This window comes from Pteropus medius, unplaced genomic scaffold (genome assembly GCF_902729225.1).
Source record: "Pteropus medius unplaced genomic scaffold, Ma_sr-lr_union100, whole genome shotgun sequence".
NCBI lineage: Eukaryota > Metazoa > Chordata > Mammalia > Chiroptera > Pteropodidae > Pteropus > Pteropus medius.
Window position 1 is genome coordinate 23,072 of NW_024348662.1, and position 18,090 is coordinate 41,161.

Genomic DNA, 18,090 nt, shown 5'->3' on the forward strand with positions numbered 1-18,090 from the left:
TTCCTGCATCTTCTCTTTTCTCGTCCGTCATTCTGTGAAACAATTGTATGTAGCTGGATTTGCTTGGTTCATTCGAGAAAGTGGGAGGCATTTCATGGGAATAGAGAAGACGCGGGCTCAGAGGTTCATTTATTGCCCAGACTTTCACTGAGCCCCTGTCCTCTGGAAGGCCCTGTGCTGGTGGTGGGGAGACTAGGATAAGCCGGAGACACCCACGCACAGAGCGATTGTGTAGGGCCCGCAGTCATATAAGGAAGGTGCTGAGGTGTCCCCTAAGTCCTCTAGAACAAGTCAAAGAAGGGGAGATGAGGTAGGCCTCCAGGGGCGAGCAGTCCAGTGTAAATGGGCCGAGCCAAGGCATTTGGGGGCTGTTTATAGGGAAACTGGTAGGTGGCATCTGCCAGTCTAGACAGATGGTGTGTCTTGGGTTTGAGAGGAGTGTCTGAAATGGAATCGTTCGGAGAAGTGCCTTTGGATCATGGAGAAATGTCCACCTGTACCAGGGAGCTAGCATCCTGCAGTTTCCTGCCAGCACGTTTGAACACCGAGAACAAGGTGTTTTATCCCCATCGCCTGCACGGATTTCCTGAGAAATCAGGGTCCCTGTCCTTGAGGGCATGAGTCCCTGGGTCGCTGGTGCTTTGAGACTCAGGCATGGCCATAGTCCCGAGAATAGCCCCCATTGCACGGCGGGGTTAAGAGCTTGCCCGGAGCTCCAGCCTCCTTGGCAAGGAGCTGATCTTCTGCCTGATTGTCGCTTGCCCTCCTATGTGGGAAATACCCGTGGCAGCTGTCCTGGGACGTCTGGGAGCAAGTCATCGGTCCCGGATCTCCCCCGTCCTTGGTCCCCGAGCTGTGGGTGGGCACAGGAATCGGGCTGGGCTGGTGGCAGTATGCAGGGTGCGATGCCAAGGAATGTCCACAAGGCGGAATCAGAGGCAAAGCCATGTTTGCCCTGCACGGAGACAGACGTTCTGTCCAAAAGGGCCCCACAGACCCTCGCCCAGTGTGGACGCATGAGAGTCACCGGCCCGGAGGCACTGTGCTGTGAACTGCTGGCGGGCCTGTGCCTGACGTTCTGCCTGCCTAGCAGCTTGAGCCACAGGACAACGTCGGGCCATCCAACCAGCTGGGGCGGGGGGAGGAGGAAGGGACCAGACTGGAGAGGTAAATGGGAACATTAGGCCCATGCCAGAAACTAGAGCAGCCTTCTGAGATCCACACCTCCATCAGCCACATCTTAGTGGAAACCTCTCTACCCTCACACAGTCCTGTCGAAACACGTCTTCTTCTCCAGGGTCATGGTCTTCAGCTCAGGACAGAAGGGGACCTGACGGCACTTTCAGAGGCCACGTGGTAGGCTCGGGCCGAGTGTCAGACACTCTCTGACCTTGCCGCGTGGCTTCCCGCCGTCTGTGAATCATGGGGCCTGAGGCATCAGGCATTAGGTCACCAAGGAAGGCAGCCGGAACCCCCTTGATTGTGGGGGAGATGCCCAGAGCGCTGCAGGGCCAGAGCGCTGCACCACATGCAGCTCCGTTTGCCGGAGAGTTCCGCTGCTCCAAAGCCGAGCAAATCATGTGAACTCTCCACGCCTCGATTGCTTAACCTGCAACATGGGCACAGTAATAGTTCAAGTTCGGAGAGGTGGCGCGTGTATACGGGACGTGACCTGTGTGCTAAATGCATGCCCAAATTGAGTGCTGAGACGGCATGGCCAGTGCCGCTGCGTGTCTGAGACGTACCTTCCCCAGAGGGTGAAGATGCTGAAGCAGTGTACGCATTCCGATCCCGGTGTACACTGACTGCTGCGGTTTATCTTTCCTGCTGTGAATGTGTTATAGACGATGGACCGCCTCACACGGCAGGATTGCGCAAACATGGTCTAAGTTGTTCTCTCCCTGAGTGAGGTGAGGCTCAGGCCTCCTGCACCGGGGCAGGGAGAATACATTGGGCTGTGGGAGTTGACCCTGCGGGAGGCGCCCAGACCTCCTCAAGTCCCAATACTCATTTGGAACCCCACACTTCAAAGCTCTGCAGGGAACTGTTGCCCCCGTGGTGTGCTGAATACCAAGGGAAGCACCCTGCACCGGGCCTGGCCTTAGGCTGCCCAGGTGCATGTTTCCTGGGGGGCTGGGGCCGCATTCCAAATTCTCCCCAGCATGGCTTGGAATTGGAGGGTCTGCCCGTAGTTACTGTGGAGCCATCTTGCTCACGCAACCTCTTTCAGGGTGTGAAACACCTCGACTTACCCATCGCCGAGCCCAACTCTCTTTTTGCCTATCATATTTCAATTTCCTCTTTTGCATTTCCTCCGGAGAGCAGCCAGAAGAGGGATTATGTCCCCAAGGAGGTGATTTTGCATGCATATTGAGTAGGAAGCTGCTCCTGGATGTTTGCGTAAGACCCTAAAACTTTAGGCAGCCTGGCTGTGTCTTTTCCCAGATTGACGCTAGTGATCCCCAGGCCTTGTGATGTCACTCGATGACGTCCTTTGACAGCCAGGAACAGCATCAGTGCTTCAATGACCCGGAAGAATCTGGTAGGCACAGGGGAGTGTGAGTGCCCACAGATAATGTCTGCAGCTACTAGAACCTTCTAAAGGAAAGATCATAGGGTAGGGAGAAATGTTTCTCTGAAGGGTCTCGGGATGGTCTGACTCTTGCCCTCTTTTCATGAGTGCTCCTTGAGCACCAACTGTGTACCCCCAGAGCACCGACTGTGTGCCAGGCTGCATGGATGCAGGTAGGTGGCATGTGGCTCCTGGGCCTCCTGAGCTGAGTCTTCAGGTCACAGAGGCCCGAAGAGACTGACCACCTGCCCATCTGCAAGTAGGCCCGGGGAGGGCAGAGCTGTGAGTCCGTGGGGCTGGCGCCCTCACCTCTCTCAGACTTCCAGGACAGTAGTCAGTGGATGTCACATCTGGACGGCATTTCTGGGGTCCGCCAGAGCTGCTAGCTTGGGCAGAGTTCAGTTCTGAAGGGGAGGGCCCAAAGTCTTTCCTCCGGTCCCTGTCTTTTCCCAGCTAGTCTCCACCCTCGTCTGTCCTGAGTGTCTGCCCCTCAGCCCAAATGGATGAACTGCTGGAATCCATATATTGCAATATATTCAGTGATAAAAAGAAATAGCTATCCCAGCACGAAAAGACATGGAAGAAACTTCGATGTATATTACTATTAGAAAAGACGCCATCCGAAGAGTTTATATACTGTATGATCCAAAGGCAAAATTATGCAGACCGTACAAAGACCAGAGGTTTCCAAAGGCTGCAGGGGGACATGTGAATAGGCACACCACAGAGGACTTTTAGGACAGTGAAGATACTCTGTATGATACTATAATGACAGATACATGCCATCGTACCATTGTCCAAACCCATGGAATGCACGACACCAAGCGTGAACCGGAATGTAAACCATGGGTGTTCGGTGATGAGGTATCGACACAGGTTCATCACTTATTACAAATATACCAGACTGGTGGGGGTGTTGATAATGGGGGAGCTATGCAATGTGGGGACAGGTGCTTACTGGGAAATCTCTGGACCGTCCTCTTTATTTTTCTGGGCAGCTAAAAGTGCTCTGAAAAATGAAGTCTTTCAAAAAATACGCCATATGAACGACGAAATCTAAGCAACAAAATAGAGAAAGTCCTGGGGGAGACTGAAGACTGTGGTGAGCTGGTATTTGCGTTTGAGGTAGGGTGTGGGAGCAGGTAATTGGGAGCGGTGGTAGGCTGCATGGTGCAGATCACAGGATGGTAGGAGGGAAGATTTTAAACTCCTGTCCCTACTTCACTGCACAAATCTGAAGCCCAGAGACCACACATGCCAGGAGCACTGGGACAACACCAGCACAGCACGAATGATAGCAGGTTTGAAGCATTTGTCTCCAGAGACAGCTAACAGACACGTGAAACCACCTGAGTGGGTGTGGACTGGCCTTTCAAAATTATTATTTTAATGGAATATAAAGAATAGCCTAATAGTAGATGACAGAATCAGAGAGGTCCATGCAAAATAAGTGTAGCTATTCTTCATCAAATAATGTCTATACTACATTATGGATTATATAGATATATATACATATACATATATATATATACACACACACACACACACATATATACACACACATAAATATAGAGACATAAATATATACATACACATATATAGTGTGTATATATATATACAGATATATATATATATTATATATACATATATATAATAAACAGGCATGCCTACATACGTGTTTATATACGTTATGCGTATATCTGGGTATATAAGTACTTCCAATCTACATCTATGAGATATATATACATAACTATGTATTAATGTACGTACGCACAGGTCGAGATGTAAAATGTATTGCTCGCTATGAATGAGGATGGAAACGGGAAACTCCTGTACTCAACAGGAAAAGACAGAGAGCGCAGAGCGTCAGGATCTCCCGAATTCCCTGCTGCAGCTCAGCGTCATCAGTAGAATGTAAAAAGTAAACGTTTAAAATACACTGTTTTCAAAGTCTCAGTCGGGCTCGTAAAGAGAAGCTGTGAGAAGTGGGGGTTTCTCCTCTGACCCTCCCCCAGGGTCACGGGCGCTGCCGCTGCCCCTGTGGCATCTGTCCTGGGACTGCAGCGTTCTCCTCGACGGTTGTGAAGACCCTCGGACTGAGGACTGAGGGGTCCGCCTGCCCCAGAACAGAGGGCTTTGCAGAATCTCTCCAGGCGCTCCTGCCAGATCTGGGACCCGCGGTCAGGGCTGTCAGGCTGAGCACCCCACCAGCACCTCCTCCGGGAACTCGGGGAGTCAGGACCTTGGTATGAGGGGCACAGGCTCAGGACCGCTGAGGATGTGGGTCTAGGACCTGCCGGGTCAAGGGCGAGACCAGGGGGAGGACTGCAGGAACACTACGGAACCAAGTGTCGTCCCTCCTGTCTGGCCTGGGGGACCCCAGAAGTGCAGACCGGATGTGACATCCACTGACTTCCGTCCAGGAAGTCTGAGAGGTGAGCACCGCGTCTGGGAGGCCGGCTTCAGGTCGGAACAGGGAAGGAGCCCAGTCCGGCAGAGATTCAAGGTACGACCCTGAGGGAAGACGGAGGGCCCCCACAGAATCCAGGGTGCCGCCACTGTCAACACGGAGAGTCCCCGGGGCTGGGCCGTCGGGCCGAAAACTACCCCACCGCCACCGAACCGCACCCTCCAGAGAGACTCCGGGAGTCCAGGACAACATCTGAGGGTAGCAACCGCAGGTCAGCAGGGGGAGGGCCCAGGCCGTGCCCGAGACAAGGAGAGGACCCTAAGTGAGATTGAGGGACCCTGGACGCCAGAACAGCGGCACCTCTAGCAGGGCTTACGCGGACGTTGGGGGAGTGGGGCGGGGCGGGCAGGAGGGGGTGTGAGCACACGTGGCGGTTCCTGAGATCTGCATCGGGGACTTTGGGACTGGGGGTGGTTGGAATAAGGAGCAAGGCCTCTGGCGGCAGAGCGGAGGACCCCTGGTCCCGCTGGTGTCACGGTGAGGACATTGGCGGAGGACCGGGGGATCCTCTGCCGCAGAACAGTCAGCCCTGGGAGGTCCAGAGGGACGGCCCCGAGTGGCATGTCCTGCCGTCCGCACCCGGTGTGTGAGGCTCGGAGGGCTCGCTGTGGGAGCAAGGCCTTGGGTCGTAAGAGGGAGGGTCCAGGATTTGCCGGGTGAAGTTGAGGGCCGCGAAGGAGGACTGAGAGGTCCCAGGACCCACAACAGAGGGTACCCCACCAAAGTCCACCCCTGGTATGAGCCCTGGCAGACCCCAGGGCAGGAGGACCACGTGCGTTGTTTTCTGACTGTGGCATCCCCTTCTGAGAGGTGACAGGACTTGGTGTGAGTAGCAGGGCCTCAGGCTGGCAGAACCGGGGCTTGGAGGGGGGCGGGCAGGCCTGCCAGCGTTGAGGATGAGGACACAGAGGGAGGACTGATTCAGTCCTGGATGGCCCATGGTGGCATGAGCACGGGAAGCATGTCCTGGTTTCCAACTCGGTGTCTGGGAAAGACTGGGGACTTGGTATGAGGAGGAGGGTCTCAAGGGGACAAAGGAGTGGGCCAAGGTCCAGCTGGGAGTCAAGGGGCGGACCCTAAGGGAGGAGAAGGGACGCTGGCACCAGAGGTCTGAGGGATCGGCATCCAGGTAGGCAGAGGAAGTGGGTCCAGACTTGCCAAGATCCAAGGTGAGGACTGGGGAAGGGTGGAGGAGGCCCCCTGCACACATTAAAGAGGCCCCACTGTGCCCTGTCCCTGCCATCAACACAGGGGTGCCTCATGGCAAGGCTGTGGCTTTGGTTGTTTTTATGTTTCTACCCGAGGAGTGGCTAAGGGAGGTGAGGGCATTGGCCTGATGGAGCTGGACGCAGGCCAACGAGGGGAGGGGTCCCAGGCCTGCCAGTAAACACAGTGTGGGCTTTGAGGCAGGCCTGAGGGCCCCACCCACGCAGACAACAATGGAGCAGTGGGCTCAGGTCCCAATGACATAGCTGGGTTGTTAGGGGCACGGGAGAAGAAATGATGTGTCTTGAAGTCCACCTCGCAGGACTCAGTGAGATGAGGGCCTTGGTGTGTGGGGTGCCGAGTCCAAGGCCTTAGAGGCTTCACGGTGAGTACACTGAGGTAAGACTGGGGGTTCCACACTAGGCAGAAACGCTCCCCGCAATATATACCAGAAAACCCCTGCAGTCCGCTGTGGGAGTCCTGGCAGGAAGTCTGAAGGAGACTCCTCCCCCGCTTCCTCATTGCGTGGATAGCTAAGAGACATGGTGCCTTGGCCTCCCCTCTGCATCCTCAGGGCAGCAGAAGGGAAAGGGCCCAGGCCCTCTGTGAGTGACAGGGGTAGCTTGGGATGGACCAATTTTACCACGACCCCAGACCATGGGGACCCACCGAAACCCACACTGTGCTGCCGGCAGGCCTAGGAGCCCCCTGACATGGGTGTGCGGAGGTGGTTCCCCCTGACGTTCCCAGGGTCTTCAGGAAGGTGAGGGCCTTGGTCAGAACGGATGAGTTCAAGTTATGAATAGAGGAGTCGAGGTTTTGCCAGGATTAGAAGGGTGAGAACATTTATTTGGGGAGAACTGTAGCTACCCGCTCTCTGAGAAAGAATGAGACCCCACAGCACCTAGGCATCCCCATCCCCATGCGGGCGGCCCCAGACAGTGGTAACTGGATGTGACATGCTCGGCCTTTGTGACACGCTTCCTGTGATGTTTTCTCATTAAGGACAGTTAGTCAGGGTGAAACCAGATCAGTAGGGGGTCAGTCCAGGACCAGGCAGGAATAGAGACAAGTCTCCGGTGGACAACGTAAAGGGCCTCTGCCCCAGAAAAGATGGGCCAGCCCGCTGTTGGTCCTGGGTGACCCTGCGGCAGTGGACGGGGGAACAGTTGCGGCCTCATCTCATTTTGTCTCAGAGCTCTCAGGGCGGTGAGGACCTTGGCCTGTGAGGACATCAGCCCATCCCCAGAAGCGACATCTGGTCCACAGCGAGAGGAGGACCAGATCCTGCTAAGAATCAAGGTGATGACGCTGAGGGAGAGTGAGTTCACCCCAGAACAACGAGGGTCCCCACAGAAGTCTGCCTTGCTCTGACCCTCAGCCCTGGAAACCCTGGGCAGTGCTGCGAAGCCGAGCACTTCTTCAGTCCGAAAAGGTGGTGTCAGGGAGGGGAGGGCCCTGTTCTGAGGCCTGGACTCAGGTCGGCATGGGCGGGATCTCAGGCCCTGGCAGGAATCCAGGTGAGGACTGAGGGGAACCGGAACGCTTGGGAGCGCAGGGCTGGCCTGCCTGCTCTGTGAGCTGTGGGGCAACTGGGAAGAGTGTTTGGATCGGCTCCGATCACTTCCTCTTCCGGTGTCTAATGGAGAGGAGGCCTTGTTTTAAGTAGAGTGGGCTCAGTAAAGGAAGGTGTTGTCTAGGACCTGCAAGGAGACGTATGATGGGAACGCGTCCCAGGATAAGTGGACCTGACACTTCGGTGACCCCTCGTTGACCCCCTGGGAGGCTCTGGGCACATGCATTCAGCTTTGAGGCCCCACATTTCCTTCCGTTCCGTCTCAGGGGTGCATGGATCAGTGCTCAGTGTTATGCATCAGGCCAGCAGGGGACAGGAGGCCAGGCCTGGTTGGGGAAACATGGGCATCCTGAACGAGCAAGGAGAGGACCGCCTTCCCGGAAGAGAGGGTATCTCCCAGAGTCTGGAACCCTCTCCTGACAGCGCTGGGGCCCCAGGCTTTGCTGGACATCTGCATGTTAAGGTCCCCCTTGGTTTTGTCTTGCAGGGGCTGCTGGATCCAGTAGGTGCAGGCCTTGGTCTGAGGTCCGTGTCCTCATGTCGCTTTGCCTTTGTGACACGCATCCTGTGAGGTTTTCTCATTAAGGACAGTAACTCAGGATGAAATCAGGTCAGTAGGGGTTCAGTTCTGGGCCAGGAAGGAATGGAGACAAGTCTCTGGTGGACAACGTAAAGGGCCTCTGCCCCAGAAAAGATGGGCCAGCCCGCTGTTGGTCCTGGGTGACCCTGGGGCAGTGGACGGGGAAACAGTTGCGGCCTCATCTCATTTTTGTCTCAGAGCTCTCAGGGCTGTGAGGACCTTGGCCTGTGAGGACATCAGCCCATCCCCAGAAGCGACATCCGGTCCACAGCGAGAGGAGGACCAGATCCTGCTAAGAATCAAGGTGATGACCCTGAGGGAGAGTGAGTTCACCCCAGAACAACGAGGGTCCCCACAGAAGTCTGCCTTGCTCTGACCCTCAGCCCTGGAAACCCTGGGCAGTGCTACGAAGCCGAGCACTTCTTCAGTCCGAAAAGGTGGTGTCAGGGAGGGGAGGGCCCTGTTCTGAGGCCTGGACTCAGGTCGGCATGGGCGGGATCTCAGGCCCTGGCAGGAATCCAGGTGAGGACTGAGGGGAACCGGAACACTTGGGAGCCCAGGCCTGGCCTGCCTGCTCTGTGAGCTGTGGGGCAACTGGGAAGAGTGTTTGGATCGGCTCCGATCACTTCCTCTTCCGGTGTCTAATGGAGAGGAGGCCTTGTTTTAAGTAGAGTGGGCTCAGTAAAGGAAGGTGTTGTCTAGGACCTGCAAGGAGACGTATGATGGGAACGCGTCCCAGGATAAGTGGACCTGACACTTCGGTGACCCCTCGTTGACCCCCTGGGAGGCTCTGGGCACATGCATTCAGCTGTGAGGCCCCACATTTCCTTCCGTTCCGTCTCAGGGGTGCATGTATCAGTGCTCAGTGTTATGCCTCAGGCCAGCAGGGGACAGGAGGCCAGGCCTGGTTGGGGAAACATGGGCATCCTGAACGAGCAAGGAGAGGACCGCCTTCCCAGAAGAGAGGGTATCTCCCAGAGTCTGGAACCCTCTCCTGACAGCGCTGGGGCCCCAGACTTTGCTGGACATCTGCACGTTCAGGTCCCCCTTGGTTTTGTCTTGCAGGGGCTGCTGCATCCAGTAGGTGCAGGCCTTGGTCTGAGGTCCGTGTCCTCATGTCGCTTTGCCTTTGTGACACGCATCCTGTGAGGTTTTCTCATTAAGGACAGTAACTCAGGGTGAAATCAGGTCAGTAGGGGTTCAGTTCAGGGCCAGGAAGGAATGGAGACAAGTCTCTGGTGGACAACGTAAAGGGCCTCTGCCCCAGAAAAGATGGGCCAGCCCGCTGTTGGTCCTGTGTGACCCTGGGGCAGTGGAAGGGGGAGCAGTTGCGGCCTCATCTCATTTTGTCTCAGAGCTCTCAGGACGGTGAGGACCTCGGTCTGCGAGGACGACGTCAGCCCATCCCTGGAAGCCATATCCGGTCCACGGAGAGAGGAGGACCAGATCCTGCTAAGAATCAAGGTGATCACCTTGAGGGACGAGTGAGTTCACCGCAGAACAAACAGGGTCCCCACAGAAGTCTGCCTTTCTCTGACCCTCAGCCCTGGAATCCCTGAGCAGTGCTGTGAAGCCGAGCACTTGCTCAGTCCCAGATCGGTGGCCTCAGGGAGGGGAGGGCCCCGGTTTGAGGCCTGGACTCAGGTCGGCATGGGCGGGATCCCAGGCCCTGACAGGAATCAAGGTGAGGACTGAGGGGCAGCAGAACACTTGGGAGCCCAGGCCTGGCTTGCCTGCTCTGTGAGCTGTGGGGAAACTCGGAACAGTGCGTGGATTGGCTCTGCTCAGTTCCTCTTCCGGTGTCTAATGGAGAGGAGGCCTTGTTTTAAGTAGAGTGGGCTCAGTAAAGGAAGGTGTTGTCTAGGACCTGCAAGGAGACATACGATGGGACCGTGTCCCAGGATCAGTGGATCTAACATTTCACTGACCCCTGATTGCCCCCTGGGAGGCTCTGGGCACGTGCCGTCAGATGTGAGGTCCCGCACTTCCTTCCGTTGCGTCTCAGAGATGCGTGTACCAGTTCTCAATGTTTTGCCTCAGGCCAGCAGGGGCAGGAGGCCAGGCCCTGGTGGGGGAAACATGGGCACCCTGAACGAGCAAGGAGAGGACCGCCTTCCCGGAAGAGAGGGTATCTCCCAGAGTCTGGAACCCTCTCCCGACAGCACTGGGGCCCCAGGCTTTGCTGGACATCTGCACGTTAACGTCCCCCTTGGTTTTGTCTTGCAGGGGCTGCTGGATCCAGTAGGTGCAGGCCTTGGTCGGAGGTCCGTGTCCTCATGTCGCAGAGCAGAGGCAGGCCAGGCCGTGCCAGGAAGTAAGGTGAGGTGCCCACCCTGAATGTGTACCCAGTGGGTCCCCCACAGCCCAGTAAAGGAGACCCCACAGTCTCCAAATCTACCCACCATACTGTCAGCCCCCGAGCATGGACTGTGCCAGCTGCACCCTGAGGAGCCGTCTCACCTGTTGCTTCAGGTTCTTAGCGGACGGGACGCCCAAACAGGAGAGTGCTGTGAGGCCCGAGAGCACCCTAAAGAGGAGACCTGTAAGTCGGCTTCCTCAGAGCCGCCTGAGGTGCATTTCTCAGGTGAGGTCGCTCACACTCTGTTTCTCCCCCAGGCGTGGGTCCCCACCGACCACCGTCCGCCCACACTCCTCTGTCGCTGTCTCATCAACAGTCACCATGTCTCTCAGTCAGATGAATGAGCTCTCCAAGCAGGGGGAAGATGATGTGGATCCAAGAGAGAGACAGGGCTTGCTGGAAGAGCGAGTGCTTGGGACTGAGGAGGAGGAGGGAGGAGGAGGAGGAGGAGGCTGTATCCCTCTTTTCCTCCTTATCTTCCTTTTCCTCTGCCCTGTCTGACAGCCTAGAGGAAGTTGCTGCTGGTGTGGCATCTAGTCCTCCCCGGAGCCCAGAGGGTGCCTGTCCTTCCCCCACTGCCAGGGAGGCCGTTCCGTTGAGCCAACCCAAGGAAGAGTGCCCCAGTAACGAAGATGAGGCGGGGAGGAGCACCAGGGAGGACCCCGAAGATGCCGAGTCCTCCCAGAAAGAGGCACTGCGTTTGAAGATGGGCGGCCTGGTGGCGTTCCTTCTCCTAAAGTATCGCACCAAGGAGCCGGCCAGCAGGTCAGAAATGCTGAGTCGCGTCAACAAGGAGCACCAGGACCACTTCCCTGAGATCTTGAGCCGAGCCTCGCGGTGCCTGAGGCTGCTCTTTGGCATTGAGGTGAAGGAAGTCGACCCCAGCAACAACATTTATTTCCTGGGCACCACTCTGGGCCTCACCTACGACGGTGGGCACTGCATGCCCAAGACGGGCCTCCTGGTCACGTTCCTGTGCTTGATCCTCCTGGAGGGCGACTGTGCCCCTGAGGAGGAAGTCTGGAAATCCCTGAATGTCATGGGGCTGTATGATGGAAGGGAGCATTGCATCTATGGGGAGCCCAGGGAGCTCATCACCAGTGTTTGGGTGCGGGAACAGTATGTGGTGTACCGGCAGGTTGCCAACAGCGATCCTGCTCGCTTCGAGTTCCTGTGGGGCCCCAGGGCCCACGCAGAAACCAGCAAGCTGAAGGTCCTAGAGTATTTGCTCAATCTCAAAAGTAAGAATCCTCTGTCTGAAGTGGCTCAGCGCCATGAGGAAGAAGAGGCCTGAGCCCCACTTGCAGACAGGCACCTTTCAGGCCCACGTCCGGCATCTTCTCCTGCTGGGCATGAAGCGAGGCCTATTTTTCACTCTGTGTTTGAGGAGAGAGCCTCTGGAGCCAGCGCAAATTAGGGGAACGACTTTTAGTGTTATCTTTGGCTCCCGTGACGATTTAGAAATACATCTTTCTTACCTTTACGAATTTTGCAAATGTCATTCCTTTCAATACAAGGTTTCAGATCAGTAGCATCTAAGTTTGTGCGTGACGTTGACCATACATGTACTTTCACTAACCTGTCCAAGTGTGAGAGTTTTGCGATTGTGTAACACAAATTGGGACACCTTCCCTCCTAGTGTGTGATCCTGAACTAGATCACGTGGCACTGGAACAGGATTTCCATAGAAATGTGAAAGAACTCACTAGCAAATCCAAGGTGGTCAAAAAGTACAGAAATAAAAGTAAAACCTTGTTAATTCCTGCATCTTCTCTTTTCTCGTCCGTCATTCTGTGAAACAATTGTATGTAGCTGGATTTGCTTGGTTCATTCGAGAAAGTGGGAGGCATTTCATGGGAATAGAGAAGACGCGGGCTCAGAGGTTCATTTATTGCCCAGACTTTCACTGAGCCCCTGTCCTCTGGAAGGCCCTGTGCTGGTGGTGGGGAGACTAGGATAAGCCGGAGACACCCACGCACAGAGCGATTGTGTAGGGCCCGCAGTCATATAAGGAAGGTGCTGAGGTGTCCCCTAAGTCCTCTAGAACAAGTCAAAGAAGGGGAGATGAGGTAGGCCTCCAGGGGCGAGCAGTCCAGTGTAAATGGGCCGAGCCAAGGCATTTGGGGGCTGTTTATAGGGAAACTGGTAGGTGGCATCTGCCAGTCTAGACAGATGGTGTGTCTTGGGTTTGAGAGGAGTGTCTGAAATGGAATCGTTCGGAGAAGTGCCTTTGGATCATGGAGAAATGTCCACCTGTACCAGGGAGCTAGCATCCTGCAGTTTCCTGCCAGCACGTTTGAACACCGAGAACAAGGTGTTTTATCCCCATCGCCTGCACGGATTTCCTGAGAAATCAGGGTCCCTGTCCTTGAGGGCATGAGTCCCTGGGTCGCTGGTGCTTTGAGACTCAGGCATGGCCATAGTCCCGAGAATAGCCCCCATTGCACGGCGGGGTTAAGAGCTTGCCCGGAGCTCCAGCCTCCTTGGCAAGGAGCTGATCTTCTGCCTGATTGTCGCTTGCCCTCCTATGTGGGTAATACCCGTGGCAGCTGTCCTGGGACGTCTGGGAGCAAGTCATCGGTCCCGGATCTCCCCCGTCCTTGGTCCCCGAGCTGTGGGTGGGCACAGGAATCGGGCTGGGCTGGTGGCAGTATGCAGGGTGCGATGCCAAGGAATGTCCACAAGGCGGAATCAGAGGCAAAGCCATGTTTGCCCTGCACGGAGACAGACGTTCTGTCCAAAAGGGCCCCACAGACCCTCGCCCAGTGTGGACGCATGAGAGTCACCGGCCCGGAGGCACTGTGCTGTGAACTGCTGGCGGGCCTGTGCCTGACGTTCTGCCTGCCTAGCAGCTTGAGCCACAGGACAACGTCGGGCCATCCAACCAGCTGGGGCGGGGGGAGGAGGAAGGGACCAGACTGGAGAGGTAAATGGGAACATTAGGCCCATGCCAGAAACTAGAGCAGCCTTCTGAGATCCACACCTCCATCATCCACATCTTAGTGGAAACCTCTCTACCCTCACACAGTCCTGTCGAAACACGTCTTCTTCTCCAGGGTCATGGTCTTCAGCTCAGGACAGAAGGGGACCTGACGGCACTTTCAGAGGCCACGTGGTAGGCTCGGGCCGAGTGTCAGACACTCTCTGACCTTGCCGCGTGGCTTCCCGCCGTCTGTGAATCATGGGGCCTGAGGCATCAGGCATTAGGTCACCAAGGAAGGCAGCCGGAACCCCCTTGATTGTGGGGGAGATGCCCAGAGCGCTGCAGGGCCAGAGCGCTGCACCACATGCAGCTCCGTTTGCCGGAGAGTTCCGCTGCTCCAAAGCCGAGCAAATCATGTGAACTCTCCACGCCTCGATTGCTTAACCTGCAACATGGGCACAGTAATAGTTCAAGTTCGGAGAGGTGGCGCGTGTATACGGGACGTGACCTGTGTGCTAAATGCATGCCCAAATTGAGTGCTGAGACGGCATGGCCAGTGCCGCTGCGTGTCTGAGACGTACCTTCCCCAGAGGGTGAAGATGCTGAAGCAGTGTACGCATTCCGATCCCGGTGTACACTGACTGCTGCGGTTTATCTTTCCTGCTGTGAATGTGTTATAGACGATGGACCGCCTCACACGGCAGGATTGCGCAAACATGGTCTAAGTTGTTCTCTCCCTGAGTGAGGTGAGGCTCAGGCCTCCTGCACCGGGGCAGGGAGAATACATTGGGCTGTGGGAGTTGACCCTGCGGGAGGCACCCAGACCTCCTCAAGTCCCAATACTCATTTGGAACCCCACACTTCAAAGCTCTGCAGGGAACTGTTGCCCCCGTGGTGTGCTGAATACCAAGGGAAGCACCCTGCACCGGGCCTGGCCTTAGGCTGCCCAGGTGCATGTTTCCTGGGGGGCTGGGGCCGCATTCCAAATTCTCCCCAGCATGGCTTGGAATTGGAGGGTCTGCCCGTAGTTACTGTGGAGCCATCTTGCTCACGCAACCTCTTTCAGGGTGTGAAACACCTCGACTTACCCATCGCCGAGCCCAACTCTCTTTTTGCCTATCATATTTCAATTTCCTCTTTTGCATTTCCTCCGGAGAGCAGCCAGAAGAGGGATTATGTCCCCAAGGAGGTGATTTTGCATGCATATTGAGTAGGAAGCTGCTCCTGGATGTTTGCGTAAGACCCTAAAACTTTAGGCAGCCTGGCTGTGTCTTTCCCAGATTGACGCTAGTGATCCCCAGGCCTTGTGATGTCACTCGATGACGTCCTTTGACAGCCAGGAACAGCATCAGTGCTTCAATGACCCGGAAGAATCTGGTAGGCACAGGGGAGTGTGAGAGCCCACAGATAATGTCTGCAGCTACTAGAACCTTCTAAAGGAAAGATCATAGGGTAGGGAGAAATGTTTCTCTGAAGGGTCTCGGGATGGTCTGACTCTTGCCCTCTTTTCATGAGTGCTCCTTGAGCACCAACTGTGTACCCCCAGAGCACCGACTGTGTGCCAGGCTGCATGGATGCGGGTAGGTGGCATGTGGCTCCTGGGCCTCCTGAGCTGAGTCTTCAGGTCACAGAGGCCCGAAGAGACTGACCACCTGCCCATCTGCAAGTAGGCCCGGGGAGGGCAGAGCTGTGAGTCCGTGGGGCTGGCGCCCTCACCTCTCTCAGACTTCCAGGACAGTAGTCAGTGGATGTCACATCTGGACGGCATTTCTGGGGTCCGCCAGAGCTGCTAGCTTGGGCAGAGTTCAGTTCTGAAGGGGAGGGCCCAAAGTCTTTCCTCCGGTCCCTGTCTTTTCCCAGCTAGTCTCCACCCTCGTCTGTCCTGAGTGTCTGCCCCTCAGCCCAAATGGATGAACTGCTGGAATCCATATATTGCAATATATTCAGTGATAAAAAGAAATAGCTATCCCAGCACGAAAAGACATGGAAGAAACTTCGATGTATATTACTATGAGAAAAGAAGCAATCCGAAGAGTTTATATACTGTATGATCCAAAGGCAAAATTATGCAGACCGTACAAAGACCAGAGGTTTCCAAAGGCTGCAGGGGGACATGTGAATAGGCACACCACAGAGGACTTTTAGGACAGTGAAGATACTCTGTATGATACTATAATGGCAGATACATGCCATCGTACCATTGTCCAAACCCATGGAATGCACGACACGGAGCGTGAACCGGAATGTAAACCATGGGTGTTCGGTGATGAGGTATCGACACAGGTTCATCACTTATTACAAATATACCAGACTGGTGGGGGTGTTGATAATGGGGGAGCTATGCAATGTGGGGACAGGTGTTTACTGGGAAATCTCTGGACCGTCCTCTTTATTTTTCTGGGCACCTAAAAGTGCTCTGAAAAATGAAGTCTTTCAAAAAATACGCCATATGAACGACGAAATCTAAGCAACAAAATAGAGAAAGTCCTGGGGGAGACTGAAGACTGTGGTGAGCTGGTATTTGCGTTTGAGGTAGGGTGTGGGAGCAGGTAATTGGGAGCGGTGGTAGGCTGTATGGAGCAGATCACAGGATGGTAGGAGGGAAGATTTTAAACTCCTGTCCCTACTTCACTGCACAAATCTGAAGTCCAGAGACCACACATGCCAGGAGCACTGGGACAACACCAGCACAGCACGAATGATAGCAGGTTTGAAGCATTTGTCTCCAGAGACAGCTAACAGACACATGAAACCACCTGAGTGGGTGTGGACTGGCCTTTCAAAATTATTATTTTAATGGAATATAAAGAATAGCCTAATAGTAGATGACAGAATCAGAGAGGTCCATGCAAAATAAGTGTAGCTATTCTTCATCAAATAATGTCTATACTACATTATGGATTATATAGATATATATACATATACATATATATATATATATACACACACACACACATATATACACACACATAAATATAGAGACATAAATATATACATACACATATATAGTGTGTATATATATACAGATATATATATATTATATATACATATATATATAATAAACAGGCATGCCTACATACGTGTTTATATACGTTATGCGTATATCTGGGTATATAAGTACATCCAATCTACATCTATGAGATATATATACATAACTATGTATTAATGTACGTACGCACAGGTCGAGATGTAAAATGTATTGCTCGCTATGAATGAGGATGGAAACGGGAAACTCCTGTACTCAACAGGAAAAGACAGAGAGCGCAGAGCGTCAGGATCTCGCGAATTCCCTGCTGCAGCTCAGCGTCATCAGTAGAATGTAAAAAGTAAACGTTTAAAATACACTGTTTTCAAAGTCTCAGTCGGGCTCGTAAAGAGAAGCTGTGAGAAGCGGGGGTTTCTCCTCTGACCCTCCCCCAGGGTCACGGGCGCTGCCGCTGCCCCTGTGGCATCTGTCCTGGGACTGCAGCGTTCTCCTCGACGGTTGTGAAGACCCTCGGACTGAGGACTGAGGGGTCCGCCTGCCCCAGAACAGAGGGCTTTGCAGAATCTCTCCAGGCGCTCCTGCCAGATCTGGGACCCGCGGTCAGGGCTGTCAGGCTGAACACCCCACCAGCACCTCCTCCGGGAACTCGGGGAGTCAGGACCTTGGTATGAGGGGCACAGGCTCAGGACCGCTGAGGATGTGGGTCTAGGACCTGCCGGGTCAAGGGCGAGACCAGGGGGAGGACTGCAGGAACACTACGGAACCAAGTGTCGTCCCTCCTGTCTGGCCTGGGGGACCCCAGAAGTGCAGACCGGATGTGACGTCCACTGACTTCCGTCCAGGAAGTCTGAGAGGTGAGCACCGCGTCTGGGAGGCCGGCTTCAGATCGGAACAGGGAAGGAGCCCAGTCCGGCAGAGATTCAAGGTACGACCCTGAGGGAAGACGGAGGGCCCCCACAGAATCCAGGGTGCCATGTTACAGTCAGCCTGCAGGAGAAGTCCCGGGGCTGGGCATTGGGCAGCTTCTACACCATACCAGGTGCCCTCAGAGAGACTCCGAGTCCGGGACAACATCTGAGAAATTTGCCAACTACTGCAGGAATCCAGCAGGGGAGAATTTGCTGACATGCCAGGAGAGAAAGACCCTAAAGGTAGTTGAGGGGACCCCTGGACGCCAGAACAGCTGGCACGGCCTGGGCCCTCCCCCTGCTGACCTGCGGTTGCTACCCTCAGATGTTGTCCTGGACTCCCGGAGTCTCTCTGGAGGGTGCGGTTCGGTGGCAGTGGGGTAGTTTTCGGCCCAACGGCCCAGCCCTGGGGACTCTCCGTGCTGACAGTGGCGGCACCCTGGATTCTGTGGGGGCCCTCCGTCTTCCCTCAGGGTCGTACCTTGAATCTCTGCCGGACTGGGCTCCTTC

General features: G+C 55.0%; 1 protein-coding gene across 9 annotated transcripts; it reads left to right on the forward strand.

The window, feature by feature from the left end:
- Positions 1-4,990: 4,990 nt before the first annotated feature.
- On the forward strand, positions 4,991-12,522 carry LOC120616824 (melanoma-associated antigen 8-like). 9 transcript variants are annotated; one of them, XM_039880395.1, is made up of 8 exons: positions 4,991-5,253; positions 7,445-7,550; positions 8,312-8,434; positions 8,603-8,708; positions 10,631-10,723; positions 10,877-10,946; positions 11,021-11,167; positions 11,268-12,522. In XM_039880395.1, the coding sequence occupies exons 7-8, from the start codon at positions 11,085-11,087 to the stop codon at positions 12,055-12,057; spliced, it is 873 nt and encodes a 290-aa protein (XP_039736329.1). In that variant the 5' UTR covers positions 4,991-5,253; positions 7,445-7,550; positions 8,312-8,434; positions 8,603-8,708; positions 10,631-10,723; positions 10,877-10,946; positions 11,021-11,084; the 3' UTR covers positions 12,058-12,522. The 9 variants fall into 9 exon arrangements, with proteins under 9 accessions (XP_039736329.1, XP_039736328.1, XP_039736326.1 ...); XM_039880394.1 differs by lacking the exon at positions 8,603-8,708 and adding an exon at positions 9,760-9,888; XM_039880392.1 differs by lacking the exon at positions 8,603-8,708 and adding an exon at positions 9,760-9,868.
- The last annotated feature ends 5,568 nt before the right edge of the window (positions 12,523-18,090 follow it).